The 27,552-nt window shown below is 38.7% G+C and overlaps 2 protein-coding genes and 2 pseudogenes across 4 annotated transcripts; 2 read left to right on the forward strand and 2 right to left on the reverse strand.

The window, feature by feature from the left end:
• Window positions 1–2,577: 2,577 nt before the first annotated feature.
• On the reverse strand, window positions 2,578–3,817 carry LOC144218836 (olfactory receptor 5B3-like; annotated as a pseudogene).
• A 1,469-nt stretch (window positions 3,818–5,286) lies between these two features.
• On the forward strand, window positions 5,287–22,265 carry LOC144218763 (olfactory receptor 5B3-like). 3 transcript variants are annotated; one of them, XR_013331257.1, is made up of 5 exons: window positions 5,287–5,466; window positions 5,593–5,720; window positions 8,728–9,159; window positions 15,933–16,009; window positions 21,881–22,265. XR_013331257.1 is itself a non-coding variant. In XM_077748721.1 (3 exons), exon 3 carries the CDS (start codon window positions 8,751–8,753, stop codon window positions 9,687–9,689), a length of 939 nt encoding a protein of 312 aa, XP_077604847.1. In that variant the 5' UTR covers window positions 5,287–5,466; window positions 5,593–5,720; window positions 8,728–8,750. The 3 variants fall into 3 exon arrangements, 2 of the variants coding, with proteins under 2 accessions (XP_077604847.1, XP_077604848.1); XM_077748721.1 differs by lacking the exons at window positions 15,933–16,009; window positions 21,881–22,265 and having other exon boundaries at window positions 8,728–9,689; XM_077748722.1 differs by lacking the exons at window positions 5,287–5,466; window positions 5,593–5,720; window positions 15,933–16,009; window positions 21,881–22,265 and adding an exon at window positions 6,623–6,714 and having other exon boundaries at window positions 8,728–9,689.
• On the forward strand, window positions 11,370–13,341 carry LOC144218759 (olfactory receptor 5B17-like; annotated as a pseudogene).
• A 73-nt stretch (window positions 22,266–22,338) lies between the features above and the next one.
• On the reverse strand, window positions 22,339–23,280 carry LOC144218787 (olfactory receptor 5B12-like). The gene has a single exon (XM_077748757.1). The coding sequence runs from the start codon at window positions 23,275–23,277 to the stop codon at window positions 22,339–22,341; it is 939 nt and encodes a 312-aa protein (XP_077604883.1). The 5' UTR covers window positions 23,278–23,280.
• Window positions 23,281–27,552: the final 4,272 nt, after the last annotated feature.

A 27,552-nucleotide genomic window follows, 5' to 3' on the forward strand; every position in this document is an offset into this window, starting at 1 on the left:
CCTCCAGTTTTACTCTTGTTTCCTTGTGAGACGCTCAATCCTTCTGTTTTCTGAACTCTTCTTTACTTTCTGGAAGTACAAGGCACTCTGGGCTCCTCTTGTGCTATTCTGGTCCCAACCCAGTCATCAGCTCTTTCTCCAAAAGCTCAGATTACTCTCCATTGGGACTCAAATGAACTAAATCCTCCAACTTTCTTTTTTTTAACTGGTAGATAAAAAACAATTAGCTACAGGGGGCTGAGCACTTCCTCAATGGTTTTTGAAACATCTGTGACTAGGGATTGTGTGCACATAAGTTCTCTTTCCGTCCCTCAGTTCCTGTTCCAAGTCCTTGCCTTTGTCTCACTTGTTCATCACTTCAAGCACCACACCACTTCCTGTGCCTCCTTTCTCCCTGTCTCTACACTATTTTCCCCAGGGTGACATAAACCACTCATTCTCTTTCATTCTTCCAGAGAACAAAATACACAATAACCTTGTACTCAGACAAAATGGAGGGGAAGTGAAGCCCAGAATGATAATTGCTGCAAGCTAAATATTCTATATAACTGACCCTCAGGCTCATGAAGCATCACCTACTGTCAAACATCTCTTCCCAGTCATCTCTCTCCTAAAACCTTGGCTTCGTACCATGTTGTTAGGTTCTGCCCATCTTCTCTCTTCTCAAAGTCAAAAGTCTCAAGGCCTTATCTCTCTAGCTGCTCTGAGAAAAGACAACATGCATTTACTTCATGCAAGTTGGGAAAATACTTAAAAACTATGTAAGGCAAAGAATAATCATAAACTAGTTTGTAGAGTATACATTTATGAGATTTGTAACCCCACCATCCAACCACAACCACACAAATCACCCACCAACTTCATATCACTATGACCTATTGCCAGTTTCAAATCTTGATATTGCTTGACCTACCAGCAGATTCGACATATCAATTCCTTCTTGACATATTTCTCACCACTCGGTTCCCAGGACATCTTTGCTGTCTCCTCATCTTGCTGATATTTTATTGAGAAGATTCCAGATGTTAGTCTTTGAAGCACTTTGCTTCTCTCCACCTATATTCTCTTACCTATGTTCTCATTCTCATGGTGAAAATTCTAAGTTTATACAATTCCAACCCTAAACCTTTCCTGGTGGTATCTGAGAGGCATTTCAAGTTTAGTTTGCTCCAAGTGAAATTCATGCCCTCTTCTCACCCAAACCCCTGCTATCATGCCTGCCACACCTCACATAGTAGTCTTTCTAGTTGCTTAGACAGCTAGGCTACCATTTTCCTCACAGTCCACATCCAATACATCATCATTTTATGTCATCTCATTATTTCAAACATAGTAAAACCAACCTGGCCAACTTGGAGGAATAAAAAATACTATATATGATTTGGAAGAAACAAAAAAAAAGCAATCGAACAAATAAAATATAATTTCACAGATTTATTTTAAATTATGAAAAAAATAAGAGCAGATAAGAAATAAAAAGCTATTTTAGATGGTGTGGTCAAGAAAAGGGCTCTTAATAAAGCAACGTGAGGTCTAGGAAAAGACGTTACACTAAGGACGGAAACAAGCCTGAGACCCAGTTTTGGAGACAAAACTAACCATTCGGTTGTGTAGCAGAATGCTGGTTTTCCTCAAACAACATTCTTTCCTTCTTCCAAAATATTGTAATTTAGCTAAGTATGTTAACTTTCAGCTAAAGATTAAATTTTGAAGCTAGCTTTGCAGGTCATTTTTGTGGCCTTAGGACTGAATTCTTGCCAGTGGAATGTACTCAGAAGTATTGTATACAGTTAGTATATCACTTTCTTGAAAAGAAATTATTTTTCTTTCAATTCATCTCTTCCTCCCTTCCTGCAAATAAAATAGTTATGATGAGGAAAGACTTTCAATATTCTAGGAGATGGTAGAGAGAGACTATGTGGACTGAGCGTGGCCCCAGAATGACAAGACACACCATGTCAAGATAATTAATATTTATCCTGCTGCATTAGTGTTCACGATTTGAGAACAAATTGCTATTGTATTTAAGCCACTGTAGTTTGGCTTTCTTAGTTACAGTAGTTTAACCTAATTCCTAATTGTAGTAGATTAACTATGGGCACAAATTCTTTGCAGCTATTGTCTTCAAGAGGTGGAGTCTTTCTTCATGCTTGCGTTGGTGCCAGCCTTTTGACACCACTGATTAGTATAATATGATAAAGGAAATGTGCGAGGTAGGAGTCTGTATTTTGAGAACCATTCTGTTTTATTTTTACACTAAGAATATTATGTAAGAAAGCCGGTCCAGCCTCTGGAGGATGAAAGAGCATGTGAAGAAGAGGTAGAGCATAACCAGAATCAACAGTTAAAAATATTTGAGTAAGGTCATCTTTGAACATTTCAGGTCATCTGACCATGCAGAAGGCACACAACCTCATGAATGAGCCCATGTGAAAGCAACAAAGAACTGCCTCACCAACAACAGAATTACGAGAAATAATAATAAACTGCTGTTTTAAACCATAGGCATTGTGCTATTTTGCTATACAACAATAGATAACTGATTAGCTATTCAGTTTCATAATGTCTCTAATTAACTTATGGGTTGAACAGAATCTTAATCTTCTTAGTGGCTTTCCTGAAAGCATTATTCACCTCTTTATTCTTTAGACTACAGACAATAGAGTTCAACATGAGGACTATAGTTGTATAGAACACAGATGCCATTTGGCCATTGTCCATAGAATGACTAGAACTGGATTATAAGTACATGAACATGACTCTTCTATAGAAGAGGGTGACTGCAGTGAGGTGTGAGGCACAGGTGGAGAAGGCTTTCATCCGTCCCTAGGCTGAATGCTTGCTCAGGGTGGCAATGAATAGGTACAGATAGGAGATCAAGATTACTATCAGGACAAAACAAACTTAGAAATCTACTAAGGTAAAGAGCACAATCTCATTTATATACATGTCACAGCAAGAAAGAGCCTAGATTGGGGAGATATCACAGAAAAAAGTGATGGGCCACAGTGGAATGGCAGAAGAAGAGGCAGAAGGTGAATCCAGTGTGGATGACCCCAGACATAGTAGCCTGCTGCCATTTCATCACACAAGCTAGTAAGCACAGTGGTGGTATAATGTAAGGGCTTACATACTGCTGCATGCCTATCATAAGCCATGACAGTTATCAGGAAACAGTCCACGCTGGCAAAAGCCACAAAGAAGAACATCTGAGCACCACATTTACCATAGGAGTTGACTTTATCTACTCTGTGAGAAACCCAGCTGTCACCTTGGGAGTAACAGCTGAGAATTAAACACAGTCCACCAGAGAGAGGTTACATACAAACAAAAAGCTGAAACAGACCCATAAATTCAGAGAACACACTGATGGCTACCTCAGGGGAGACATGTGGGGAAAGGGAAAATGAGTGAAGGGGAAATGGGAGATATAGACTTCCAATTATGGAATGAATAAGTCAGGAGGATGAAGCTACAGCAGAGGGAATATAGTCAATGGTATTGTAAATAGTGTTACCAGTGTTGCATGGTGACAGATGGGAGCTAAAGTTGTAGCAAAGCAGAATGTGTAGAGCTGTCAAATCACTCTGTTGTAGGTATGAAACATGTATTATTGTGTACTACCTATACTTCAATAAGAAATAAAATAAGTGTTTTTTCATTGAAAAAAACTTTAGATAAATATTTAGATCATGTTTTTTGTTTGTTTTTGTTTTGAGTATTTATTTAAATTCCACTTAGTTAGCATGTAGTGTGATATTAGTTGCAGGAGTAGAATTTAGTGATTCATCACTTACATAAAACACCCAGTATTCATCGCAACACATGCACTCCTTAATATCCATCACCCATTTAGCCCATCCACCCCCCACCTCCCTCCAGCAGCCCTCAGTTTTTCTCTATAGTTAAGAATCTGTTTTATGCTTTACCTCTCTCTCTTTTTCTCTTGTGTTCATGTTTTATTTCTTAAATCCCACATATGAATGAAATCATATGGTATTTGTATTTCTCTGACTGACTTATTTTGCTTAGCATAATACACTCTAGCTCCATCTGCATCATTGCAAATGGCAAGATTTCATTCTTTTTGATGGCTGAGTAATATTCTATTGTATATATATCCCACATCTTCTTTATCCATTCACCAGTCAATGGACACTTGGGCTCTTTTCATAATTTGGCTATTGTTGATAAGGCTGCTGTAAACATTGGTGTGCATGTGCCCTTTTGAATTAGTATTTTGTAATCTTTGGGTAAATACCTAGTAGTACGATTCTGGATCATAGGGTAGTTCTATTTTTAACTTTTTGAGGAAACTCCATACTGTTTTGCAGAGTGGCTGCACCAGTTTGTACCAGTTTACACTGTTGGTGGGAACAGTGTAAGAGGGTTCCCCTCTCTCCACATCCTCACCAATACCTGTTGTTTCCTGTGTTGTTACTTTGAGCCATTCTGACAGCAATGAGGTGGTATCTCATTGTAGCTTTGACTTGTATTTCCCTGATGATAAGTGACATTAAACATCTTTTCTTGTGTCTGTTGGCCATCTATACATCTTCTTTGGAAAAATGTTTATTCATAGATCATCTTTATTCATAATCACCAAACACTAGAACCAACACAAATATACCTCAGCTGAAGAATGGGATAAACAATCAGTAATGACCATACAATGAAATACTACTCTACCCTTTGTCATAGGTAACAACACGGACTGGTCTCAAATGCTAAGTGAAAAATTATAGGCTCAAAGAGTCCATAGTTTAGAATTACAGTTAGGACACGCTTGCCAAGTCAAATTTATTTAGACAAAAACAGTTTATAGGTTGCCAGGGACAGTGGATAGGAGAATGGGCTTACCAAAAGAAGTTCCTATGAATTTCTTTAGTTGCTAATGCTTACTTGTCATAAATTTGACAGAATCTTACAACTACCCACTGGAACTGTGAATATTTTTGTATGAAAAATAATACATAATTATAAACTGAAAAAAATAACAAGAAATAACAAGTAATACAAAAATATGTGTGTTCAGTGAAAATTACAAGCGTGGCCCCCACAGGCAGTTTAATTATTTCTATCCTGAGAAGGTGGGATGAGGTGTTAGAAATGTTCTCCCAGGGGAAATTAACAGAGAAGCTCTGTGTCTCTATAATTCTCTCCACATCCCCCATGCATTAGCCATTGAAATCCCACTATGACTCCACATGACATCATTGTAGAGGGATCAGTCTACATCCTGAACCCTTTTGATGATCATTTATTCATCTGAACGTTAGACCTGCTAGTGCACAGAGGTCTTATCACAGAATTCTCTATCAGCCTACAACCATATTCAGGGGAAACACCTCGAGATAAAAATTACACCGACTGAGTTTAAAAATGATAATTTCGTATTGAGATGTTTTACAGACCCTCCCTTCTTGTTATTTACAGATAGACACAAGTCTGTGAATTATGTAAGAGGTAATCTTATCATCTTTATTTTATAAATAAAGAGGAAGTAAGTGATTCTTCTAAGGATACAGAAAGAATGCGTAAGTTCAGAAATTGAACCATGTTAATGTTCTTTCCTCCATTTTCCCTGCTTAGAGATCTTGGAGCTTATGACCATGTCCTGAGAGAGCTCCTTTAGTAGGATTTATGCGTTACTCTACAGCTGAGATTCTGATTCAGACCCACTACTCAGCATTGTCTCTTCCTGCTCACCCAGCAGACAGGTAAGCATGCATATTCCATAAAGCTTTTGAATGAGAAGTATAATTCATGCAAAAGCAGTAGGGCAGCTCTGCTTACTTTGAGTTATTTGGGAACAGAAATAGATATGTTCCATGTTTTTCCAAAACACAGAGGGGAGACTGTATTAAATGTCAAAATGTCCGTCAGAATGGAGTTTGCTGATACTTAAGGAACATCGTCCTGCTTTGCTAAAGATATGAACAAAACAGCCACAGATGATTCTCTAATTGATCAAGTGGCTATTTCATTCTGTTCACCCAAAGCTGGCCTCTCATTGGACATAAACAAACAAGAGCAAGAGTGAAATAATCTTTAAACTACACAATTTCTAACATGAATTAACAAGATCCAAATCATATTTTAAACTCTCCCTTATAATCTCAAGCTTATTGTCACCAATACATCCACACATGTTGACAGCGAATGGCTAAAAGCAGAGCCGTTTGATTACACGGAAAGTGGATGTAACTCTTGAATCTTGACTTTTTCCCATGCTAGCTGTGTGTTTTAGAGCATCACATAGCTTCTCAAATCCTCACATTTCACAATGGTGAAGGAGGGATAATAATACTACTTACTGTATACACACACATATTTACATATAAAGCCTATATTTTTGCTTATAAAACATAGTATAGTCTCCAAGTGGACACATGTGTTAAGGTTGGCAAACAATATCTGCACCGGACAGGCCTGTACAGGGAAATTGCCAAAGTTTAGGAGGAAGATGTTAATAGCAGAAGGGGGATGCCCTTCCAAGGCTTCAGGTTCATGTAAAGAAATTTACAGTCCTGCCTCTGTGGAAGAACAGATTCAAATGAAATATTTTACAATATGGTACTTGCCACCAAAACAGATCTACAGGTTGAAGAGAGGCCCCAGACAAGGAACCATTAACCCTTGACCTCTGATTCTGCTATGAGATGGCAGTCATGAGAGACAGAGTGACTTAGCCACGGGAGACTCTCATCCAAGGTATTGTATGGATCTCAAGGAAGAAATGAAGCACAAGAAGGCTTGTGTGGAACTGTTGGGCCAGCTGATCATGTGGATAAAGCAAAGACAGACAGAAACCCCGGAGATCACAGAAAATCTCCAAGGCCCTAGTGTGTGAGAAAAGGCAAATTGAAGACCCTTCTTACATCAGGCATGTCTTAAGCCTTCTAGGTCACCACTCATTTTTCCCAGTGCAACATAAAGACAATGAGCCCATCCTCATAATAATATTATACCCCATCAGATTGTGGAAACACCCATATTTTACTGTATTTTTAAGCATTACCTCATTTAATTCTCATAAGAATTAAGGCTCATAATTCTTATAATGTGGTCTCATTATTGTCATATTGGTTTGCAGGTGGAAATAGGAAGCTCGAGTAAGTTAGGTTATGATTCATGAGTCCTAGTCAGTAAGTGTTATAAGGATTTTATGCACCTCATCCTAGAGTCCAAGCTCTACACAGGATTCTGTGCCTTCCCCTCAGATAGCGTCTGCTGGGTGTCCCGCCCCTTCAGGCTGCTGCTAGCCCACCGTGTGCTCTATGTATGTGTCTGTTGATACTTCACTGAGGAACCTCAAATAATGAATTTGGACCAATGGAAACAATGAGCAATTGTACTGAGTTCAATTCAATTTGATTTTAACATAGACTATCACCTTAAGAACCACACAGGGTGGGTTCAAAGGTTGGCTTGGGCTCGACACATACTTATCAATTAATACTCGTTTTAAATATAAAAATCATTCAACCTCTGTGCATCATAATTTACTTTTCTTCCACTTTTTAAAAAAGATTTTTTTTAAGTCATCTCTACACCAAGAGGCTCAAACTCACAACCCTGAGAGTAAGAGGCACAGGCTCTACCAACTGAGCCAGCCAGACACCCCTCTGTGTATCATAATTTAAATGCATGGAATAACAAATAAAACTCATAATGTTCTTGAGAAGTTGTAATGAATACAAAACTTCTTGTACTTACAATGGGGTTATGTCCCAACAAACCCATTGTACATTGAAAATATCATATGATGAAAATTCATTGGGATGCCCAGAAGGCTTGATTGTAAGAGCATGAGATTCCTGATCTCGGGAGTGTGAATTAGAGTACCATGTTGGGTGTAGAGAGGACTTAAATAAATAAAACTCTAAAAAAATAAGATCACACAATATATAGTCCTTTTAAATAAAAGAGAAAATTAACTACATCTGACCTACTGGATATTGTACTTAGCCTTTTCTACCTTAAACATATTCTTAGCACTTATATTAGAGTTCAGTTGGGCAAAAATCATCTCACACAAAGGCTATTTAATAATACAGTATTGAAAATCTCATGTAATTTATTGAATGTGGTACTGAAAGTGAAATACGGAATGCCTGTGTTGGCACAGGATGGCTGTAGGTACATCAGTTGTTGACCCTCAGATCGCCTGGCTGACCTGGAGCTTGGCTCACTGCCCCTGCCCCGCACCAGGAGACATGATTATACCAGGTGTCACTAACCTGGGAAATTAACCATCTGAAGTATGGTTTCTATTGCACATGTGTCACTTTTTGCACCATCGTAAGGTTGAAAAATTGTTAAATCAAACCATCATAAGTTGGGAACTGTCTGTACCTCTATAGTGTCTGCAGCAATTCCTGGAAGGTGGGTAATGTGCAAGTGTCTGCTTCCACTAAGTTTGGAGAAAATGAACTGCCAGACATTCATATTGGAAAAGCCATCTTGATCAAGTTACTTAATTCTGTACATCTCACTTTACACTTTTCTAAAATTTTAGAATTGAGGAGATGGTCCATACTTCAGATTCAATAGTTTGCAAATGTATACAGCACTAATGCACTAACTTTTGTGGTCAAGCTAATTTCTTTTATCTGGAGAATCTTGAAATACAAACTACTGCTCTAATGAAATAACACATCTGCATGTACACTTTTCAATATAAGTCTCTGTTTATCACCCATTTCTTTCTTCTCATCGCCACAGAGCATTTGTGGTTCTCAACATTGATGGATAACAGGACAGAAGTGACACAGTTCATCCTGCTGGGACTAACCAGTGATCCAGGCCTGCAGGTTCCCCTCTTTATCATGTTCACCCTCATCTACCTCATCACTCTGGTCGGAAACCTGGGGATAATGGTGTTGATTCTGTTGGACTCTCGTCTCCACACTCCCATGTACCTTTTCCTCAGTAACCTGTCTCTGGTGGACCTTTGCTACTCTACAGCTGTCACTCCCACAGTCGTGGCTGGATTACTAATGGCAGACAAGGTCATCTCCTACAATGCATGTGCTGCTCAGATGTTCTTTTTTGGAGGCTTTGCCACTGTGGAAAATTACCTGTTGGCCTCAATGGCCTATGACCGCTATGCAGCAGTGTGCAAACCCCTCCATTACACCACCACCATGACAACAGGTGTGTGTGCATCTCTGGTCATAGGCTCCTACATCTGTGGTTTCCTGAATGCCTCTATCCACACTGGAGACACGTTCAGCCTCTCCTTTTGTATGTCCAATGTGATTCATCACTTTTTCTGTGATGTTCCTGCAGTCATGGTTCTTTCTTGCTCTGACAGACATGTGAGTGAGCTAGTTCTTATTTATGTAGTGAGCTTCAACATCTTTTTTGCTCTCCTGGTTATCTTGATTTCCTACATATTCATATTTATTACCCTCCTAAAGATGCACTCATCTTCAGGATATCAGAAGGCTTTATCCACCTGCGCTTCTCACTTCTCTGCAGTCTCTATCTTTTATGGAACTATCATCTTCATGTACTTACAGCCCAGCTCCAGCCATTCCATGGACACAGACAAAATGGCATCTGTATTCTACACCATGGTCATCCCCATGCTGAACCCGGTGGTTTATAGCCTGAGGAACAAAGAGGTTAAGAGTGCACTCATGAAGCTCCTTTCAGAGGCAAAATTATGTTTAAGATTGTGATTTTTTAACATTGTACAATGTACAGTAATCTAGTTTCATTAAGACCACAGTGAAATTAAGAGTCTGAAGTTGTATCCTTATTTATTCAATATCTCTTATCTTGAAAAAAGAAAACATATATACCTAAATGTTGATGCTGAACAAGAAGGGTTAAGATATCTTGGGACCTTCTTGTCAAAAAATTATTAAGGATATGGGTTTATACACTTACTCTACATACATTTCTTTCTACCACGTCAATGCAGAAACACATAAAATAGGAAAACAAATGAGACCATGAACAGAAATACATGCATGTGCACATGAAGATACACACACATTGGAGTAGGAAATTTCCCAGAGTTAAATGGATTGTTGTTAGTTTTTACTAATAATAATGTAAATATTTAATTACTATATTAGAATAGAAATTTATCTCCAACATCTTTTACTTCTTTAGTTGAATTCTGCTCTAAGACTCCTAGGAAGCTTTATTATTTTGGTATTTGTAAGACTGGTTGAATATACTAGTATTCTCATGCTACTATTTGGGGTCAATGTAGTATAACATAAATATTCACTTCTGTGTTTATGGTGAAGTTTCTCCTATTGAAAACATCTCTAATTATTATTTTGAATAATTATTTAACTTTAGAACTATTTTAGAGTTAAGGAACTTTTCAAAACAGTGCAGAATGTTAAATAAAGCTCTGTGGCAGTCTGAATAATGGCCTGTAAAGACATTCACAACCTAATTCCTGGAACCTTCCAAAAGTCAAACCATATATGCTCTAAAAGGACTATGCATATACGGTTAACTTAAGAATTTTATCCCAGATTTTCTGTGTGGACCAATAAAAGAAATACCATACCGTATACACTTATAAGAGGAAATCAGAAAGATGTGACCACAGGTAAAAGAGGAGTAGATCGGGCACCTGGGTGGTTCAGTCGGTTGAGTGTTCAACTTTGGCTTAGGTCATGATTTCACGGTTCATGGGTTCAAGCCCCACATTGGGCTCTCTGGTGACAGCTTGCTCAGAGCCTGGAGCCTGCTTCAGATATTGTGTGTCCTTCTCTCTCTACCCCTCCCCTGTTCTCTCTTTGTCTCTCTCTGTCTCTCAAATAAATAAATGTAAAAAAATTTTTTTTTGTCATTATCTCTTTTTTATTATTATTTTTTAAATAGTTTATTGTAAAGTTTGTTTCCATATAACACCCAGTGCTCATCCCCACAAGTGCTCTCCTCCATGCCCATCATCCCCCGTCCCCTCCCCCCACTGCCATCAGCTCTCAGTTTGTTCTCAGCATTCAAGTTTGTTCTCTCATGGTTTGCCTCCCTCCTTCTCCCCAACTATTTTTCCCCTTCTTCTCCNATCTAAGATTTAAAACTGATTTAAAATCAATTCAAATTCATTAACAATACTTAGGTTGAGAACTATTCTGATTGGATCTAAATCTTGGCTTTGTCCATTAATACCTAACTAACCTTAACTAAATTACTTGATCTATTGGTTACCAATTTATGTATATCGATATATATACACACACACATATATATACATACGTACATACTTATATAATTATATATATAGTAATTAATCAATCTAATAGGATTGATGAGAGGATTAAATTATATATGTATATGTGTATGTATGTGTACACACACACACACACACACACATACATATATATATGTACATGAGTACTGTGAAAGTGTAAGCTGTGAGACTTAAAAGCGAGGAGACAAAAAGGGCACCTAGATGGCTCAGTTGGTTGAGTGCTGGACTTTGACTCAGGTTATGATCTTCCAGTTTGTGAGTTCAAGCCCCACATCAAGCTCGCTGCTTTCAGCACAGAGCCCACTTCAGATCCTCTGTCCCCATCTCTCTGCTCCTTCCCCACTTGCTGTCTCTCTCTCAGAATTGAATTTAAAAATTTTTTTAAATATTTTATTTATTTCTGAGAGAGAGAGAGTGAACAGGGAAAGTCAGAGTGAGAGGGAGATACAGAATCTGAAGCAGCCTCCAGGCTCTGAGCTAGCTGTCAGCACAGAGCCCACAAACCGTAAGATCATGACCTGAGCCGAAGTCTGACGCTTAACCGACTGAGCCACCCAGGAACACCTAAATATTTTTTTTAAATAAAGGATATGAGACAGGAGATAGATTCATTTCAGGCATATGAACTTGGACCTTAGCCTTTCCTGTAACTCAGTTTACTCATATTCAAAATCTAGAAGTTGGGAACATAATGTAAGGACCCCTCCTATCCAAAAGTGTATTACTCGGGAGATAAGTTATCACTAAATTGTGTTGCTATGCCCATGCTTTAGAAATTGAGAATAATTGAAGAACAAAGTATTGCTTTAATAAAAAAAAAAAATGCTTGTACAATTCAATTACTGTGTAACTGGCTTTTGCTCATCATCGTGTCCCTTTTCTTTGCCACAGAGCATCTTGTGATTCTCAAATCACATCCGTGAAGAATAATAAAGACGTGACTGATTTCATCCTGCTGGGACTAACTAATAACCGAGAGCTGCAGGTTCCTCTTTTTTAAAAAAAAAAAAATGTTTTTTTATTTATTTCTAGGAGAAAGAGAGAGAGAGATACAGCGTGAGCAGGGGAGGGTCAGAGAGAGAGGGAGTCACAGACTGAAACAGGCTCCAGGCTCTGAGCTGGCAGTCAGCACAGAGCCCGACGCGGGGCTCGAACCCACGAACCGCGAGATCATGACCTAAGCGAAAGTCGGACGCCTAACCGACTAAGCCACCCAGGCGCCCCGTTTTTTTTTTTGTTTTTTTTTTTAATGTTCACCCTCATCTACCTCGTCACTCTGATCGGGAACCTGGGGATGATCATGCTGATCTTGCTGGACTCTCGTCTACACACTCCTATGTATTTCTTCCTCAGTAACCTGTCTCTGGTGGACTTTTGTTACTCCTCAATAGTCACTCCCAAGGTCATGGCTGGGCTCCTAATGGGAGACAAGGTCATCTCCTACAATGCATGTGCTGCCCAGATGTTCTTTTTTGCAGTCTTTGCCACTGTGGATAGTTACCTCTTGGCCTCAATGGCCTATGACCACTAGACAGCAGTGTGCAAACCCTTGCACTACACCACCACCATGATGTTGAGTGTGTGTACTCATCTGGCCATAGGCTCCTATGTCTTTGCTTTTCTAACTGCTGCTATTAACACTGGAGACACACTCTCTCTCTCTTTCTGTATGTCCAATGTAGTCCATCACTTTTCCCGTGATATTCCAGCCATCATGACCCTGACATGCTCAGATAGACACTAATGAGCTGATTCTTGTTCTTATTTCAAGCTTTAATATCTTTTTTTGCAGTTCTAGTTATCTTGACTTCCTACACGTTCATATTTATTACTGTTTTGAAGATACAGTCAGGTGAGGGATACCAAAAGGCTTTATTTCCCTGTGCTTCTCATCTTGTTGTAGTTTCCATATTTTATGGGACAGTCATCATCATGTATGTACAGCCAAATTCAAGTCATTCCATGGACACAGAAAAATCTCATCTGTGTTCTACACTATGGTCATCCCCATGCTGAACCCTGTGATCTACAGCCTGAGGAACAAAGAAGTCAAGAATGCTATCAAGAAGGTTGTTGAGAAGGCAAAATATTCTCTAGGTTTAGTCTTTTAGTGATGTAGAATCCAAAAGAGTTATTTCATCCCACTTAGATCTACTCTATGCCATAACTCAATATTCATGGCCATATAGGGTATTAAAACATAAAATTTACTCTAATATTATTTTTTCTTTAATTTTGTAACAGATCCAGGCATCCAAAATGCAGGAAAAATATAATTATTTTTAATCAAAGCAGTTTATGATATAACTATCATAAACCTTGTTATGATGTAACAAAGATATAAATATCTTTGTTAGAATTGCATTGGAAATAGGTTTTTTTTTCCCCTTGATCTAGTTCAGAAATGGTTAAAAAAAAAATGAATTAGTAAAACACCATTTAAGATATTGGATCAGGTATTGAGGAAAACAGTAAATAGTGGAATTTTCTCCAGAAAGAAAAATCCGGGTCTCATAAAGAAATAAATCCCATCACTAGGGTTGGGAGGCCTTGGTAACGTCAAGGTCATTGTCAATATCTTCCATTACTATATGTTCTGAATGAAGGCTTCTTTTTCCCCAATTATCTTTACTCAGGCCCAAAATTATTTATTGGGTATAAATGTAGAACAAGCTAAGTTTTCTTTAGGCAATGAGGAGCCACACATGGACCGGATGGAGAAGATGATGGAACCTCTTTGATACCCTGGACATTGTACTTCTATATTGGTTCTTTGGGATTTAGGTTGTCTCTCTAGTGGAGGTAGATAATAAATTTTCTGTACGGAATGAAGTATAATATGGACATTTGATTATTATAAGCATTATAATGGAAAAGACTGATTAGTTATTTTCCCAAACTCTGTTTTACTCCTGGAAACATACATAGACTCTATTCATCTGCCCTCATACAGTTAGCTGTGACCAAGTACTTGTGTTCTTAATTATGGAATGTGAGTACAGGTCATATACGCTAATACCAAGTCTGGACTATGAAACTCCCCAGGTGATGTCAGTGATGTCGTGTTCATTCTTTTTCTTGGTCCCCAGATTGGTGGAGAGGATTCAGACAACAAGAGATAACAAAACCGTTAATGGAAAAAATCTGAGTGAATTGAATCTCTATATAAGTTCCCACAGAACAACTAATGGAACAATATGCAAGCACGAAAGAACTCTGTGGTCATTCCTCTGTCATTTGCAGTTTGCTTGTATGGCAAGAAAAAGGCACTAATATTATTTACCCTAACAGATACAGAAAGCTTCCCATAAGACCATCTGGAGGATGTTGTGGGGGTGGGGAGGATTTATCCTGGGAAAACTATCAAATTTCTCTGACGTAATTTGATTTTACGATGATTTCTTTGTGAATCCTCAACAGCCTCCAAATCATAACCAAAATGGCTAGCATCAATAAACTTAGCACAAGTTTTGGAGAGAGAACAAGTCCAATGTGAATTCCATTTCAACCCCAACTTTGTGATATAGGACAAGTTATTTAAGTGTTCTGAGTTTCTAATGGGGAAACTATGCCCCTCTCACGGACTTCTATTAAATGGGCACTGAATGAGCCAGACTGTAGCATAGTGCCTGGAACAGAGTAGATACTCAAAACATGTCAGCATCCTTTCCCTTCCCTTCCTATTTCTTATCTCTCTTTCATTCATCTAATTCGCCAACCTTCTCCATAGGACGATTACAGCAGTTACCAATTAGATTGGTTTGGTTTTATAGATTTATCTATAGTACTGAATTGCAAGCCTTTAAGCCCAAAGATGTTATCTCATTTAGATATGTATTCGAAGAGTCTAGACCAATGTTTATTCCACAGAACTCAAGAGAATCTTATGAAATGTGATTCTGTACAGGAACACACTTACATGGAAGAAGAAGGCACAAATATTTATCTCTATCATCTTCTTCATGATAGTGATCAAAATATTGTTTATTCATTTTTGTGTGTTGACCCCTTTCATCTGTTTTATCTATTAGAATAAAAGTTCTATGCAGCTGGGAACAATTTCTGCTTTGTTCACTAACAAAGACTCTGGACAGTTCAGAACTGAGGCTCAGTAAAAGATTCTGTGGAATGAATAACTGCATGATAAGAGGAACTGACACTGAACAGAAAAATTCATCATCTGTTTGTAAAAACAGAACACAGACGACACAACATGCTAGCTCATGCTGCAGTAACACATTAAATTGAATCCCCAGTGGTTTAACACAACAAAGACAATAAAGATTTTATGTTAGTTTCCTATGGCTGCTGCAACAAACTCCCGCACTCTGTGGCCTTAAAACCACACACATTTGTCTTCTCACAGTTCTGGAGGCCAGTGGTTGGAAATCCGTTTCACTGGGATGAAACAAAGTCATTGGTCTCCAGAGTCACTAGGGGAGGCTTCGTCCCTGGTGTATTTCATCTGCAGGTGGCTGGCAGCATCCCTCCGTTGTATTTCCATCAGTCTCTGCCTTTGTGATCACATTTTCTCCTCCTATTGTCTGTTTAATTTCCCTCTGCCTGTTCTTTTTTAATGTATGTGAGATTAGCATAACAAATTCTACCATTTTAAATTGTGCAACTCACTAGTATTTAGCACATTAACAATGTTCTGTAACCATCACCTCAATTTAATTCCAAAGATTTTTTTTATTCACAGAGAAGATCCTATACCCTTGAAGACCACTGATGGTGGGAACCAGTAACCTATGGATTTACCTATTATGGATATCTCAGGTAAGTAGAGTCATATAATATGTGATCTTTTATGTCTGACTTCTTTTACCCAATTTAACGTTTTTGAGGCTCATCTCTGTTGTAGCATGTATCATGCTTCATTTCTTTTTATGGCTGAATAATACTCCTGTGTACATACATACCACATCTTTTCATCCGTTCTCAACTGGGGGACATTTGGATGATTTTCACCTATTAGCAATTGTTAATAATGCAGCAGTGATATGTGTATCCATGCACAAGTGTTGTTTGAGGACCTGTTTTCATTCTTTGTTGATATTACTAGGAGCAGAATGGCTGGTTCATATGGTAATTCTATGTTTAACTTTTGAAGACCATCAAACTGTTTTTCACAGTAACTGTTCCATTTTTCATTCCCACCAGCAATGTATAACTGTTCCCGTTTATCCACATTCTTGCTACGATTTGTTAGTTTCCATTTTGTTTCATACACCATCCTAATGAGTGCGAAATGGTATCTCATGGTTTCGATTTACTTTGCCTTAATGCCCAATCATTTTAGCATACTTTTATGTCTTATTGGCTTTGAGTAAATCTTCTTTGGAGAAATGTCTCTTCAAGTACTTTACCCATTTTGAACTGATCTATTGGCTTTTCTGTTGTTAAGTTGTATGAGTCCTTTATATAGCCTGCATATTACACCCTTATCAGAAATGTGATTTGCAATTTTTTTCTCCCATTCTTAAGCTCTGCTTTTCATTTTCTTGAAAATGTGCTTTAATATACAAAGGTTTGTAATTTTGAAGAAGTTCAATTTATGTCTTTTTTCTTTTGTTACTTGTGTTTTTGATGTAATACATAAGAAACCACTGCCCAATCCAAGGTCTGGAAATTTTCCCACATTTTCTAATGGTTTTATGTTTTTAGCTCTCATATTTTGGTCATCAACCATTTTGTGTTGAGTTTAATATATGCTGTTAAGGGGTTCAACTTCACTCTTCAACCACTGCATATGTTATGCTGTGCTCACAAGTGTAGCTACATTCTGTCACCATGCAATGCTCTTCTAATACCATTGACTGTATTTCCCATGCTGTACCTTTTATTCCCATGACTTATTCATCCCATAACAGGAAGCCTGCATCTCTCACTCCCCTTCACCCATTTGCCCACCTCCCAAACTCCTCCCCTGTGGCAACCATCAAATTGTTCTTTGTATTTATAGGTTTGATTCTGCCTTTTGTTTGTTTATTGATTTATTTTGTTCTTTAGATTCTACTTCTAAGTGAAATCTTACAGCATTTGTCTTTCTCTACTTAACTTATTTCACTTAACATAATACCATCCACACCCATCCATGTTGTCACAAGTGGTAAGATCTCATTCTTTTTTACAGGAGTGTAATACTCCATTGTATGTATATACAACACTTGCTTTATCTGTTCCTCTATCGTGGTCACTTGGGTTGCTTTCCTCTCTTGGCTATTGTAAATAATGCTGCATTTACCATCGGGGCACATATATCTTTTCTAATTAGTGTTTCCATTTATTGGGGTAAATCTTCAGCAGTAGAATGATTGGATCACATGTAAAGAAGGGATCCCCCACCCTCAATTCTTCGAACTGCAGTGGGGGATTGGGCTGATGGCACTGAAGGATTGGGAGGATATTTATTAGCCCTGGAGCATTAAAAAAAACTCTGTTGTTTAAAAGAGCAACTAGAGGGGGTGCCTGGGTGGCTTAGTTGGTTAAGCATCCGACTTTCGCTTAGGTCATGATCTCACGGTTCGTGGGTTCGAGCCCCGCGTCGGGCTCTGTGCTGACTGCCAGCTCAGAGCCTGGAGGCTGTTTCAGTCTGTGACTCCCTCTCTCTCTGACCCTCCCCTGCTCACGCTGTCTCTCTCTCTGTCTCCTAGAAATAAATAAACATTAAAAAAAAAAAAAGAGCAACTAGAATGTAGACGTTCTAGCTGTAATGCCCTGCTAAGTAGCAAGGGAGCTGTTGGCACTCTTGGTCAGTCAGGCTGGTGAGCACAATGGTTCAGACCACAGATAGGAGCAGGGTCCCGATGCCATGGCAGGAAGCTCTTCAGTGAGACCTGGGCCCACACCAGCCTGGATGCCTGGGCACAGGGGATAAAAAACTTCTTTCATTTATTTAAAAAATAAAACTCATTGTCAAGGTGGCTAACATACAGTGTATACAGTATGCTCTTGGTGTCAGGAGTAGATTCCCATGATTCATTGCTTATATACAACACTCAGTGCTCATCCCAACAAGTGCCCTCCTCAATGCCCATCCCCCATTTCCCCCTCTCCACCCCCCACCATCAACCCTCAGTTTGTTCTCTGTTTAAGAGTCTCTTATGGTTTGCCTCTCTCTCTGCTTGAAACTATTTTTTCCTCTTCCCTTCTCCCAAGGTCTTCTGTTAAGTTTCTCAAATTCCCCATATGAGTGAAAACATATGATATCTGTCTTTCTCTGACTGTCATATTTCATTTAGCATACTACCCTCCAGTTCCATCCACATTGCTGCAAATGGCATGATTTTATTCTTTCTCATTGCCAAGTAGTATTCCATTGTATATATAAACTACATCTTGATCCAATTGTCAGTTGATGGACATTTAGGCCTTTTCCATGATTAGGCTTTGTTTAAAGTACTGCTCTGAACATTGGGGTACATGTGCCCCTATGAATCAGCACTCCAGTATCCTTGGGGTAAATTCCTAGTGGTGCCATTGCTGGGTCATGTGAATTTGTAGCAACTATGCTACTCCATGCATTAAGTTCAGTACAATAGAGACAAGGAAGGGTAAACTGGATGAAATTAAAATCAATTCAAATTCATTAACAACACTCAGGTTGAGAACTATTTTGATTGGGTCTAAATTTTTTGAGAAACCTCCATACTGTTTTCCAGAGTGGCTGCACCAGTTTGCATTCCCACTGTAAAAAACCTTCTTTTAAAGGAGCAATGAGCATATATGAGAGCCAAACCTAGACTTCTCACAAAAGCCTGGGGAGCTGTCCAAATCTTTGAGGTTGGAGGGACTGGCAAGTGCCACGTAAATATATCTTTAACTTTGAAAATGATTTTAGATTTTCAAAATATTTGCTGAGATATTATAGACAAGTCCTACATACCTCTTACCCAGTCCCCCACTGTTAACATCTTATTTTATTATATACATTTGTCAAAACTAAAAAACCCGAACTGATACATTACTATTATCTAAAACAAGGATTTATTTAGATTATTGCTTTTCGACCAGAGTCACTTTGCCCTTACAGGGTCCGATCCAGGATACAACACTGCATATATCGTCCTGTCGCCTTAGTCTCCTCTGATCTGTAACAGTGTCTCAGTCTCTCCTGGATTTTCACAACCTTAGTAGCTTTGAGGAGTACTGCTCAGGTATTTTGTAGAAGTTTTTTCAATTTATATTCATCTGATCTTTTTGTCATGGTTACACAGAGGTTTAGTCTTTGAGAAAGAGTAAGAAGTGCCATTCTTATCACATCCTATCAGGGGACACATGCTACCAACATGGTTTGTCACTGAGGATCTTAACCTTAGTCGCCTAAACAAGATATATTGGCCAGATTTTTCAGTATAATGCTACCTTTCTTCCTCTGCATTCTGTATGTTTTAGAAACAAGTCGCTACATTCAGGCCACACTCATGATTGAAGGGACTACTCTCCATCTCTGAGGGGAAGGCTAACCATAGTATACGGGATTAGAAAGATTTGTTTGTATACATCAGCATGGACTTACATATATCTGCTTTATACCCTGGGGTACAATTTGTACTACATTATTTATTTTACTGTTCAGATTGCTCTGTCATTGGCCACTGGGGACACTTCCAGTTTTACTCTTGTTTCCTTGTGAGATGCTCAACCCTTCTGTTTTCTGAACTCCTCCTTACTTTCTGGAACCACAAGGCACTCCAAGCTCCTCTTGTGTTATTCCTGTCCCAACCCAGTCATCAGCTTTCTCCAAAGAGCCCAGCTCACTCTGCATTAGAACCCAAATGAACCCAAGTCCTCCAGGCTTCTTTCTTTTAACTGGAAAATGAAATAACAACTAGCTACAGGAGGCTGAGGACCTTTCTAGATGTTTTTGAGGCATCTTTGAGTAAGGATTGTGTGCAGATAAGCTTTCTTTGTGTCTCTCAGTTCTTGTTCTGAGTCCTTGCCTTTGTCTCACTTGTTTATCACTTCAAGTATCACACCACCTTCTATGCTTCCTCTCCTCCTGTGTCTATACTGCTTTTCCCCAGGGTGACATAAACCCCTACTTCTCCTTCATTCTTCCAGAGAACAAAATACACAATAACCCTGTACTCAGACAAAATGGAGGGGATGAACTGCTGCAAAGTAAGGATTCGACATAACTGGCCCTCAGGTTCATGGAGCATCACCTACTGTCAAACATCTCTCTCCAGTCATCTCACTCCTAAAACCTTGGCTTTCCACCATGTTGTTAGGCTCTGTCCATCTTTCTAGATGCTCTGGGAAAAGACAATATACATTTACTCTATCATGCAGGTCAGGAAACTACTTAGAAACTACTTAGAAACTATGTAAAGCAAAGAATAATCATGGACTAGATTGTAAAGTATACATTTATGAGATTTGTAACCTCACCTTCCAACCAAAACCACTCAGAGTCATCCACCAACTTCATGTTACTATGACCTATTGCCAGTTCTAAGTCTTGATATCGTTTAACCTACTAGCAGATTTGACACATCCGTTCCCTCTTGATCTATTTCTCATTGCTTGGTTTCCAAGACACCACTCATCTTTGTGGGCTTCTCATCTCTTTGACCTTCCATTGAGAAAGTTCCAGGTCTCAGTCCTTGAAACACTTTGCTTCTCTCTACCTACATTCTCTTACCTATGTTCTCATTCTCACAGCTTAAATACCATCTGCATGCTAAAAACTCAAATTTATATCTCCATTCCAGTGCTAAGCCTTTCTGGTGGTATCCAAGAGGCATCTCAAGCTTTCTGTGCTCCAAGTGAAATTCATGCTCTCTTCTTAACCAAATCTCTTGCTATCACACCTTCCATACCTCACATAGTAGTCATTCTATTCTTCTAGCTGCTTAGACAGCTATGCTACCATTTTTCTCACACTCCACATCCAATACATCATCATATCATGTCTCTCATTATTTCAAACATAGTAAAAACAATCTGGCCAACTTGGAAGAATATAATACTATGTATGATTTGGAGGAAACAAAACAAGCAATTAAACAAATAAAATATAATTTCAGAGATTTATTTAAATCTATGGAGAAGATAAGAGTGGATAATTGACAAAAAGTTATTTTAGATGGTGTGGTCCAGAGAAGGACTCTTAAAGAAGATAAGACTAACGATTCAGATTCAGGTACAAGTGCATGATGGAATGTTGGTTTTCCTCAAAAGACATTCTCTTCTTCTTCCAGAGTATTGGGATTTCAGCTAAGCACATTAAGTTTCAGCTAGAGATTAAATCTTGAAGTTGGCTTTGCCGGTCATTTTTGTGACCTTATGACTGAATCCTTGCCAGTGGAATGTACTCAGAAGTAATGCATGCACTTACTATATCACTTCCTTGAAAATAACTTATTTTTCCTTCAACTTATATCTTCCTCCTTTCCTGCAGATAGAGTAGTTGTGATGAGGGTGGACTGAACTTGGCTCCAGATGAGCAAGACACACCATGTCCAGATAGTTCATTTTCAACCTGCTACATTAGCTTCCAAATAAATTACTGCTACATTTACTTCCAAATACATTGCTATTTGAGAATAACTACTATTGTATTTAAGCCACTAAATTTTGTTATCACAGTTTAACCTAATTTCTGTTTGTGGTGGATTAACTATGGGCACAATTTCTTTGCAGCTATTTTCTTCAAGAGGTGGAGTCTTTCTTCATGCTTGCATGGGGGCCCTTTGACATCATTGATTAGTGTACTATGGTAGAGAAAATGAGTGAGTTAGGAGTCTAAACTTCAAGAAGTCACTCAGCTTCATTTTCACGCTGAAAATATTATGTAAGAAAGCCAGTCCAGCCTCCAGAGGATGAAAGAGCATGTGGAGAAGAAGAGAGTAACCAGAATCAACAGTTAGAAACGTTTGAGTAAGGTCATCTTTGAACATTTCAGCTCAGCTGACCATGCAGAAGACACGTAACCTCATGAATGAGCCCATGTAAAAGCAGCAAAGAACTGCCTTGCCAATGGCAGAATTATGAGAAATGATAATAAACTGTTGTTTTAATCCACTAAGCATTGTGGTACTTTGCTATACAACAATAGATAACTGATTAACTATTCAGTTTTACAAATCTTTCTAATTAAGCTATGGGCTAAACAGAATCTTCATCTTCTTAGTGGCTTTCCTGAAAGCATTATTCACCTCTTTATTCCTTAGACTGTAGACAATAGGGTTCAACATGGGGACTATTATTGTATAGAACACAGATGCCATTTGATCATTGTCCATAGAATGACTAGAACTAGGTTGTAAATACATAAACATGACAGTTCCATAGAAGAGGGTGACTGCAGTGAAGTGTGAGGCACAGGTGGAGAAGGCTTTCTTCTGTCCCTCAGCTGAGCGCATCCTCAGGATGGCAATGAATATGAACAGATAGGAGGTCAAGATTATTATCAGGGCAAAACAGACATTGAAAGCTGCTAAGATAAATAGCACGATCTCGTTTATGTAGATGTCAGAGCAGGAAAGAGCCAGGATTGGGGGAATATCACAGAAAAAGTGAGGGACCACATTGGAACGGCAGAAGGAGAGGCTAAAGGTGAATCCAGTGTGAATGGCAGATTCAGTAAAGCCCCAGACATAGCAGCCTACTGCCATTTGAGCACACAAGCTGGTGGTCACAGTGGTGGTATAATGTAAGGGCTTACATACTGCTGCATGCCGATCATAGGCCATGACAGCAAGCAGAAAACAGTCTACACTGGCAAAAGCCACAAAGAAGAACATCTGAGCAGCACATCCACCATAGGAGATGACTTTATTCCTTGTGAGAAACCCAGCCATCACCTTGGGAGTAACAGCCGAGGAGTAAACACAGTCCACCAGAGAGAGGTTACTGAGAAAAATATACATGGGAGTGTGGAGACGGGAGTCCAACAGAATCAATGTGATCATGCCAAGATTTCCAATGAGAGTGGTGAGATAAATGAGAGTAAATGTTATAAAGAGGAAGACTTGCAGTTCTGGGTTGTCAGTCAGTCCCAAGAGTCTAAACTCATTCACCTTGGTGCTGTTCTCCATGGATACTATTTTGAAATTGTGGTTCACCTGTGAAAACAAGAAGGCAGGATGGATAAATTACTCATGCATAGAAAATGACTCAGAGCTCTCCCCATGTCCCCCCATCCAAATGACATGAGCACACCATGATACCATTATCAGTGCAGACTCCCCAACAACCACAAGATTGGTATCTTCTGACCTTCATCTTTCAACGTGTAAAGGTACACACATACTCATCAGTTCACGACCTCCACTGAGATATTCCAAATGCCCACTCAGAAAATGGCTATTGCTTATTTTCATGTGGGTTGAAGGGTTTTGCGATCCTCATTTTATCCCCTTGGAAAAACAACATAAATGTTCCTAAGCTTCAATTTCTTCATCTGAAAAAGTTAAGTGAGCATTGTGTTTCCAACTTTTTCTATATTACAAGACTCTTTTAAAATGGTAGTTTTTAAACAATACAAGTATTTCGAGAGGCAGCATACTGTGCTGGTGAAGAACATGGTCTCTGGGATGACCTGTCTTGCATTTAAATCCTGTCATTTCCACCTGCCAGCTGGATAACCCCGGGCAAGTCATGGCCTTTCTGTGTGTCAGTTTAAAACAAGAGTGATAATAATAGTAGCTCACAAGACTGTTTGGAGAATTTAATGAGTTGATGTGTTTGAATTACCCAAAATACCACCTAATAGTTAGTGTGTAATAAATTGTAAGTTTTACCATTATTAAATAAGTGTTACTATTATTAACAATATGTATAGAAGATTGTTGAAAAATTAACAGAATGAATCTAACACAACTATTGGAACCACACTACTAAAGAAATTTATATGGGTGCATGGCCTCATAACTTAAATTCAAATCCATTTAAACACAAATGCCAACATATGGTAGTTGTCGTTCTCTGCCTGACTTATTTCGCTCAGCATAACACCCTCAAGTTCCATCCACTTGTGGGAATGAGCACTGGGTGTTATATGGAAACCAACTTGACAATAAACTATTAAAAAAAAAACAAATCCATTTAAACAAACTTACCATTTTAAAAAATATTAATGACAAAAAATTGGGGGCTGAACATTAGGAACAATTAGAGGTACAAATGTTGAGATGCCATCTTTCATGGCATGACTTCTGCAAGAGGAGTCTGTTGAAGGTTGTACCAATTATTTCAGCGAACTGTATAATTTCATCATAAAACAGACACCACAGCACTCAGAATCCAGGCTATCTATCTGGTCAACCCTGATAAAGTCTTCAACAAAGAATCTCTTAAAGCCAGAATTATTTAGCCCTGGCTCTCTTTCCTTCACACCCCTCTGTAGTCCGTGAGCACATCTGGTTATCTTTACCTTCAAAATATATCCCTAATTCATGTGCTTGTCAGTCTCCCATGTACCTGTTCTAGGCCATGCCATCATTTAGGTCATGCACGGTAAGAACTCAGGCCCACAGTGGGTCACTGGGAAAGGTAGGAAGAGGAAATCTGAGGTGAGATGCAGATATGGGAGCTGAAAGGAAATGGGAGTCAAGGAGTACATACTAAAGGATGCTGAAAATTTGTCTTTTCAATTAGATAGTAAATATGTCCTATAGGCCACGTCTTTTCAATGCTAACAACAATAATATCAGCAACAATGGATAGCCAGGCACTACCATTACTTGTTTGCAAAAGTCTAAAACCTCTGATCAAGGGCCTCTGAAAAGCCTGTACAAAGTTGCACACGAGACTTTGTTTTAATAGCACAGGACTAGGTACTGCACATGTGTTTAATTAACCGCCTCAATAAACAGTTCATTCAGAGATTCACTCATTCATTCTTGTATTCATTTATTAATTTTTTCACTCATCACCTTAACAAACATGTACTGAGTGCTCACCGGTGTCTAAGTGCTCTCCTAAGAGCAGGGATGCTAAATGATGAGGAAAATGCCATCCTCTACAGTTTGACAAAAATCACCATTTTTCTAATCAGTAAAGGTTGTTGTGACATCTAGCCTCTGGATGAGTAGGAAGTGTGAGAATATTAAAACCTGGGATATTAAACTCTGAAAAATCCATGGGAAGGTGTTGCCCTTGTAACTTATGTAGCACTTCTAATACCACAATCTAAACAGACCATAGAACTGAGCTAAACATTTACCTTGTCCTTCAAGGAAGGTAATATAACTTCACTAATGATCTTCACACTGCTAGTGCCACTCAAAAAGAAAAAAAGTGTCTTGTTGATCTCCTTTCTTAATGTCTGGTCACAAAGACTGACATCCTCTAGAGGCAGGGAGATATATAAAGAAAAGATAATTGCAAGGTGGGGATTACAAAATATTCTCCAATCTGTCACACAGGGAGGCTGCCATGAAGAAGAATAGGAGAAAGTCTCTGAACGGACTCTGCCAAGTACTGAGCAACTCCAAGAAAGAATCATTATACCCACCATTATAAAATGGAAGACATTTTAGCTTGGGGTTTATCCCTGCTCACTGTTACAGGCTCAGAGCAATATGCCCAAGAAGCAAGGCCACTAAGTAAAATGGACAAGCTTTGACATTAAGATTCATAAACAGAGCACCAAAGAGCTTTTGGCACACAGACGGGTCCCTCTAAAATGATGTTGGGATGCCTGGGTGGCTCAGTGGGTTGAGCATCCAACTCTTTATTTTGGTTCAGGTCATGATCTCACCATTGTGGGATCGAGCCGTGCATTTGGCTCAGGAGGGAGCATGGAGCCAGCTTGGGACTGTCTCTTCCTCTCTCTCTCTGTCTCTTCCCTGCTCTCTCTCTCTCAAAATAAATAAAGAAGCTTTTAAAAAATAAATAAAATAAAATGATGCCAATAGAGTCATGTTGGGATGTTAGAAGTCAATGACGGGGAACCAGAAGGATTTATACATACATGAAATTCTCAGTGGAATAGGTACCCAAGAGGGCAACCTCAGCCTCTGACTCGATTCACATAGAAAAGAAACAATTAGAGCCCCAGCCTACTTTGTTAAGGCATAATAGTGATGTATTTACATTACTTGGGATTATTTCTTCTTGATAGTGCAGACATCTTCAGAAGAGATTCAGAAGTAACTTTCCTGACAGCTGTCAGACAGAATCACGAGAAAGGTCATGGAAACCAGGCTGGGGCCTTACAGGACATGTGTTGTCCCAGAGCCACACAACTTCCTAAAATTCATGTGAGGAAGGTTACAGTTTATATAACCCTCGACGTCTCAGTTCTTTCATTTATAAAATGGAGACAATGGGGACACCTGGGTGGCTCAGTTTGTTGAGCGTCCAAATTTGGCTCAAGTCATGATCTCACGGTTGGTGAGTTCAAGCCCTGCATCACTGCTGTCAGCACAGATCTTCTGTGCTGTCTCAGATCTTCTGTCCCCCTCTCACTCCACCCTTCTCCCACTCATGCTCTCTCTCAAAAATAAATAAACATTTAAAAAATAAAAAGATAAAAAATATCTTTTTAAAAAAATAAACATTTAAAAAATAAAAAGATAAAAAATATCTTTTTTTTAAAAAAAAGAGGATGATATGCCTACTTCATATAGTTGTTATGAGAAGCATATAAATTAATATTTATATGTTTTTAAAATAAAGCCTGGTAAATAGTAAACCCACACCAAACACCATAAAAATAATTGCAGTCTTACTTTTTTGTGAGGGAACCTCCATTCATTTCTGAAAGTGTCCGTTATCTTAAAAGAAATTATTTATCCCTTAGAGGCCTTAGGAGTCACTATGAGTTTATTTCAAAGACCCTACCACAGTGGGATTGAGATGTTTCTTAATAATTAGCAAACTGAGTAGTAAAACATAGAAGAATTCAAATAGGAGCTGCTTAAACTGACAAAGCAGGGAAATAAGAATTCATCTGTAGCATATTTAGTTTGCCCACTGACTTTAGACAAAGCTGAACAACGTGGAGACTCAACAAAAAAATACCAGATCTATTTCTACATAGAAACTATAACATGGCCACTGGAGGCTGAGATATGACATTTTCCTGGATGCCCTTTACCCAAAATCTTCCTATTTTTTGGTAATTGCCCACAATGTGAAACGTGGTGGGAAACTGTACAGCACTATGTTCACGAGTCTTTCTAGAGAAGACTCCAAATGGTGGCATGCGTGCAAATCCTGGTTCTTCCCAAACTGTCCTAGAACTTGAGCAAATTAATTAATGCCCCTAAGCTTCAGTGTCCTCATAAGTAATATGGGAATAACAATAGCACATATTTATAAGGTTGCCATGAGGTTTAAATTTATCAAGATGAGCCAAGTACTAA

This window comes from Crocuta crocuta, unplaced genomic scaffold (genome assembly GCF_008692635.1).
Source record: "Crocuta crocuta isolate KB4526 unplaced genomic scaffold, BGI_CrCroc_1.0 scaffold323, whole genome shotgun sequence".
Taxonomy (NCBI): Eukaryota; Metazoa; Chordata; class Mammalia; order Carnivora; family Hyaenidae; genus Crocuta; species Crocuta crocuta.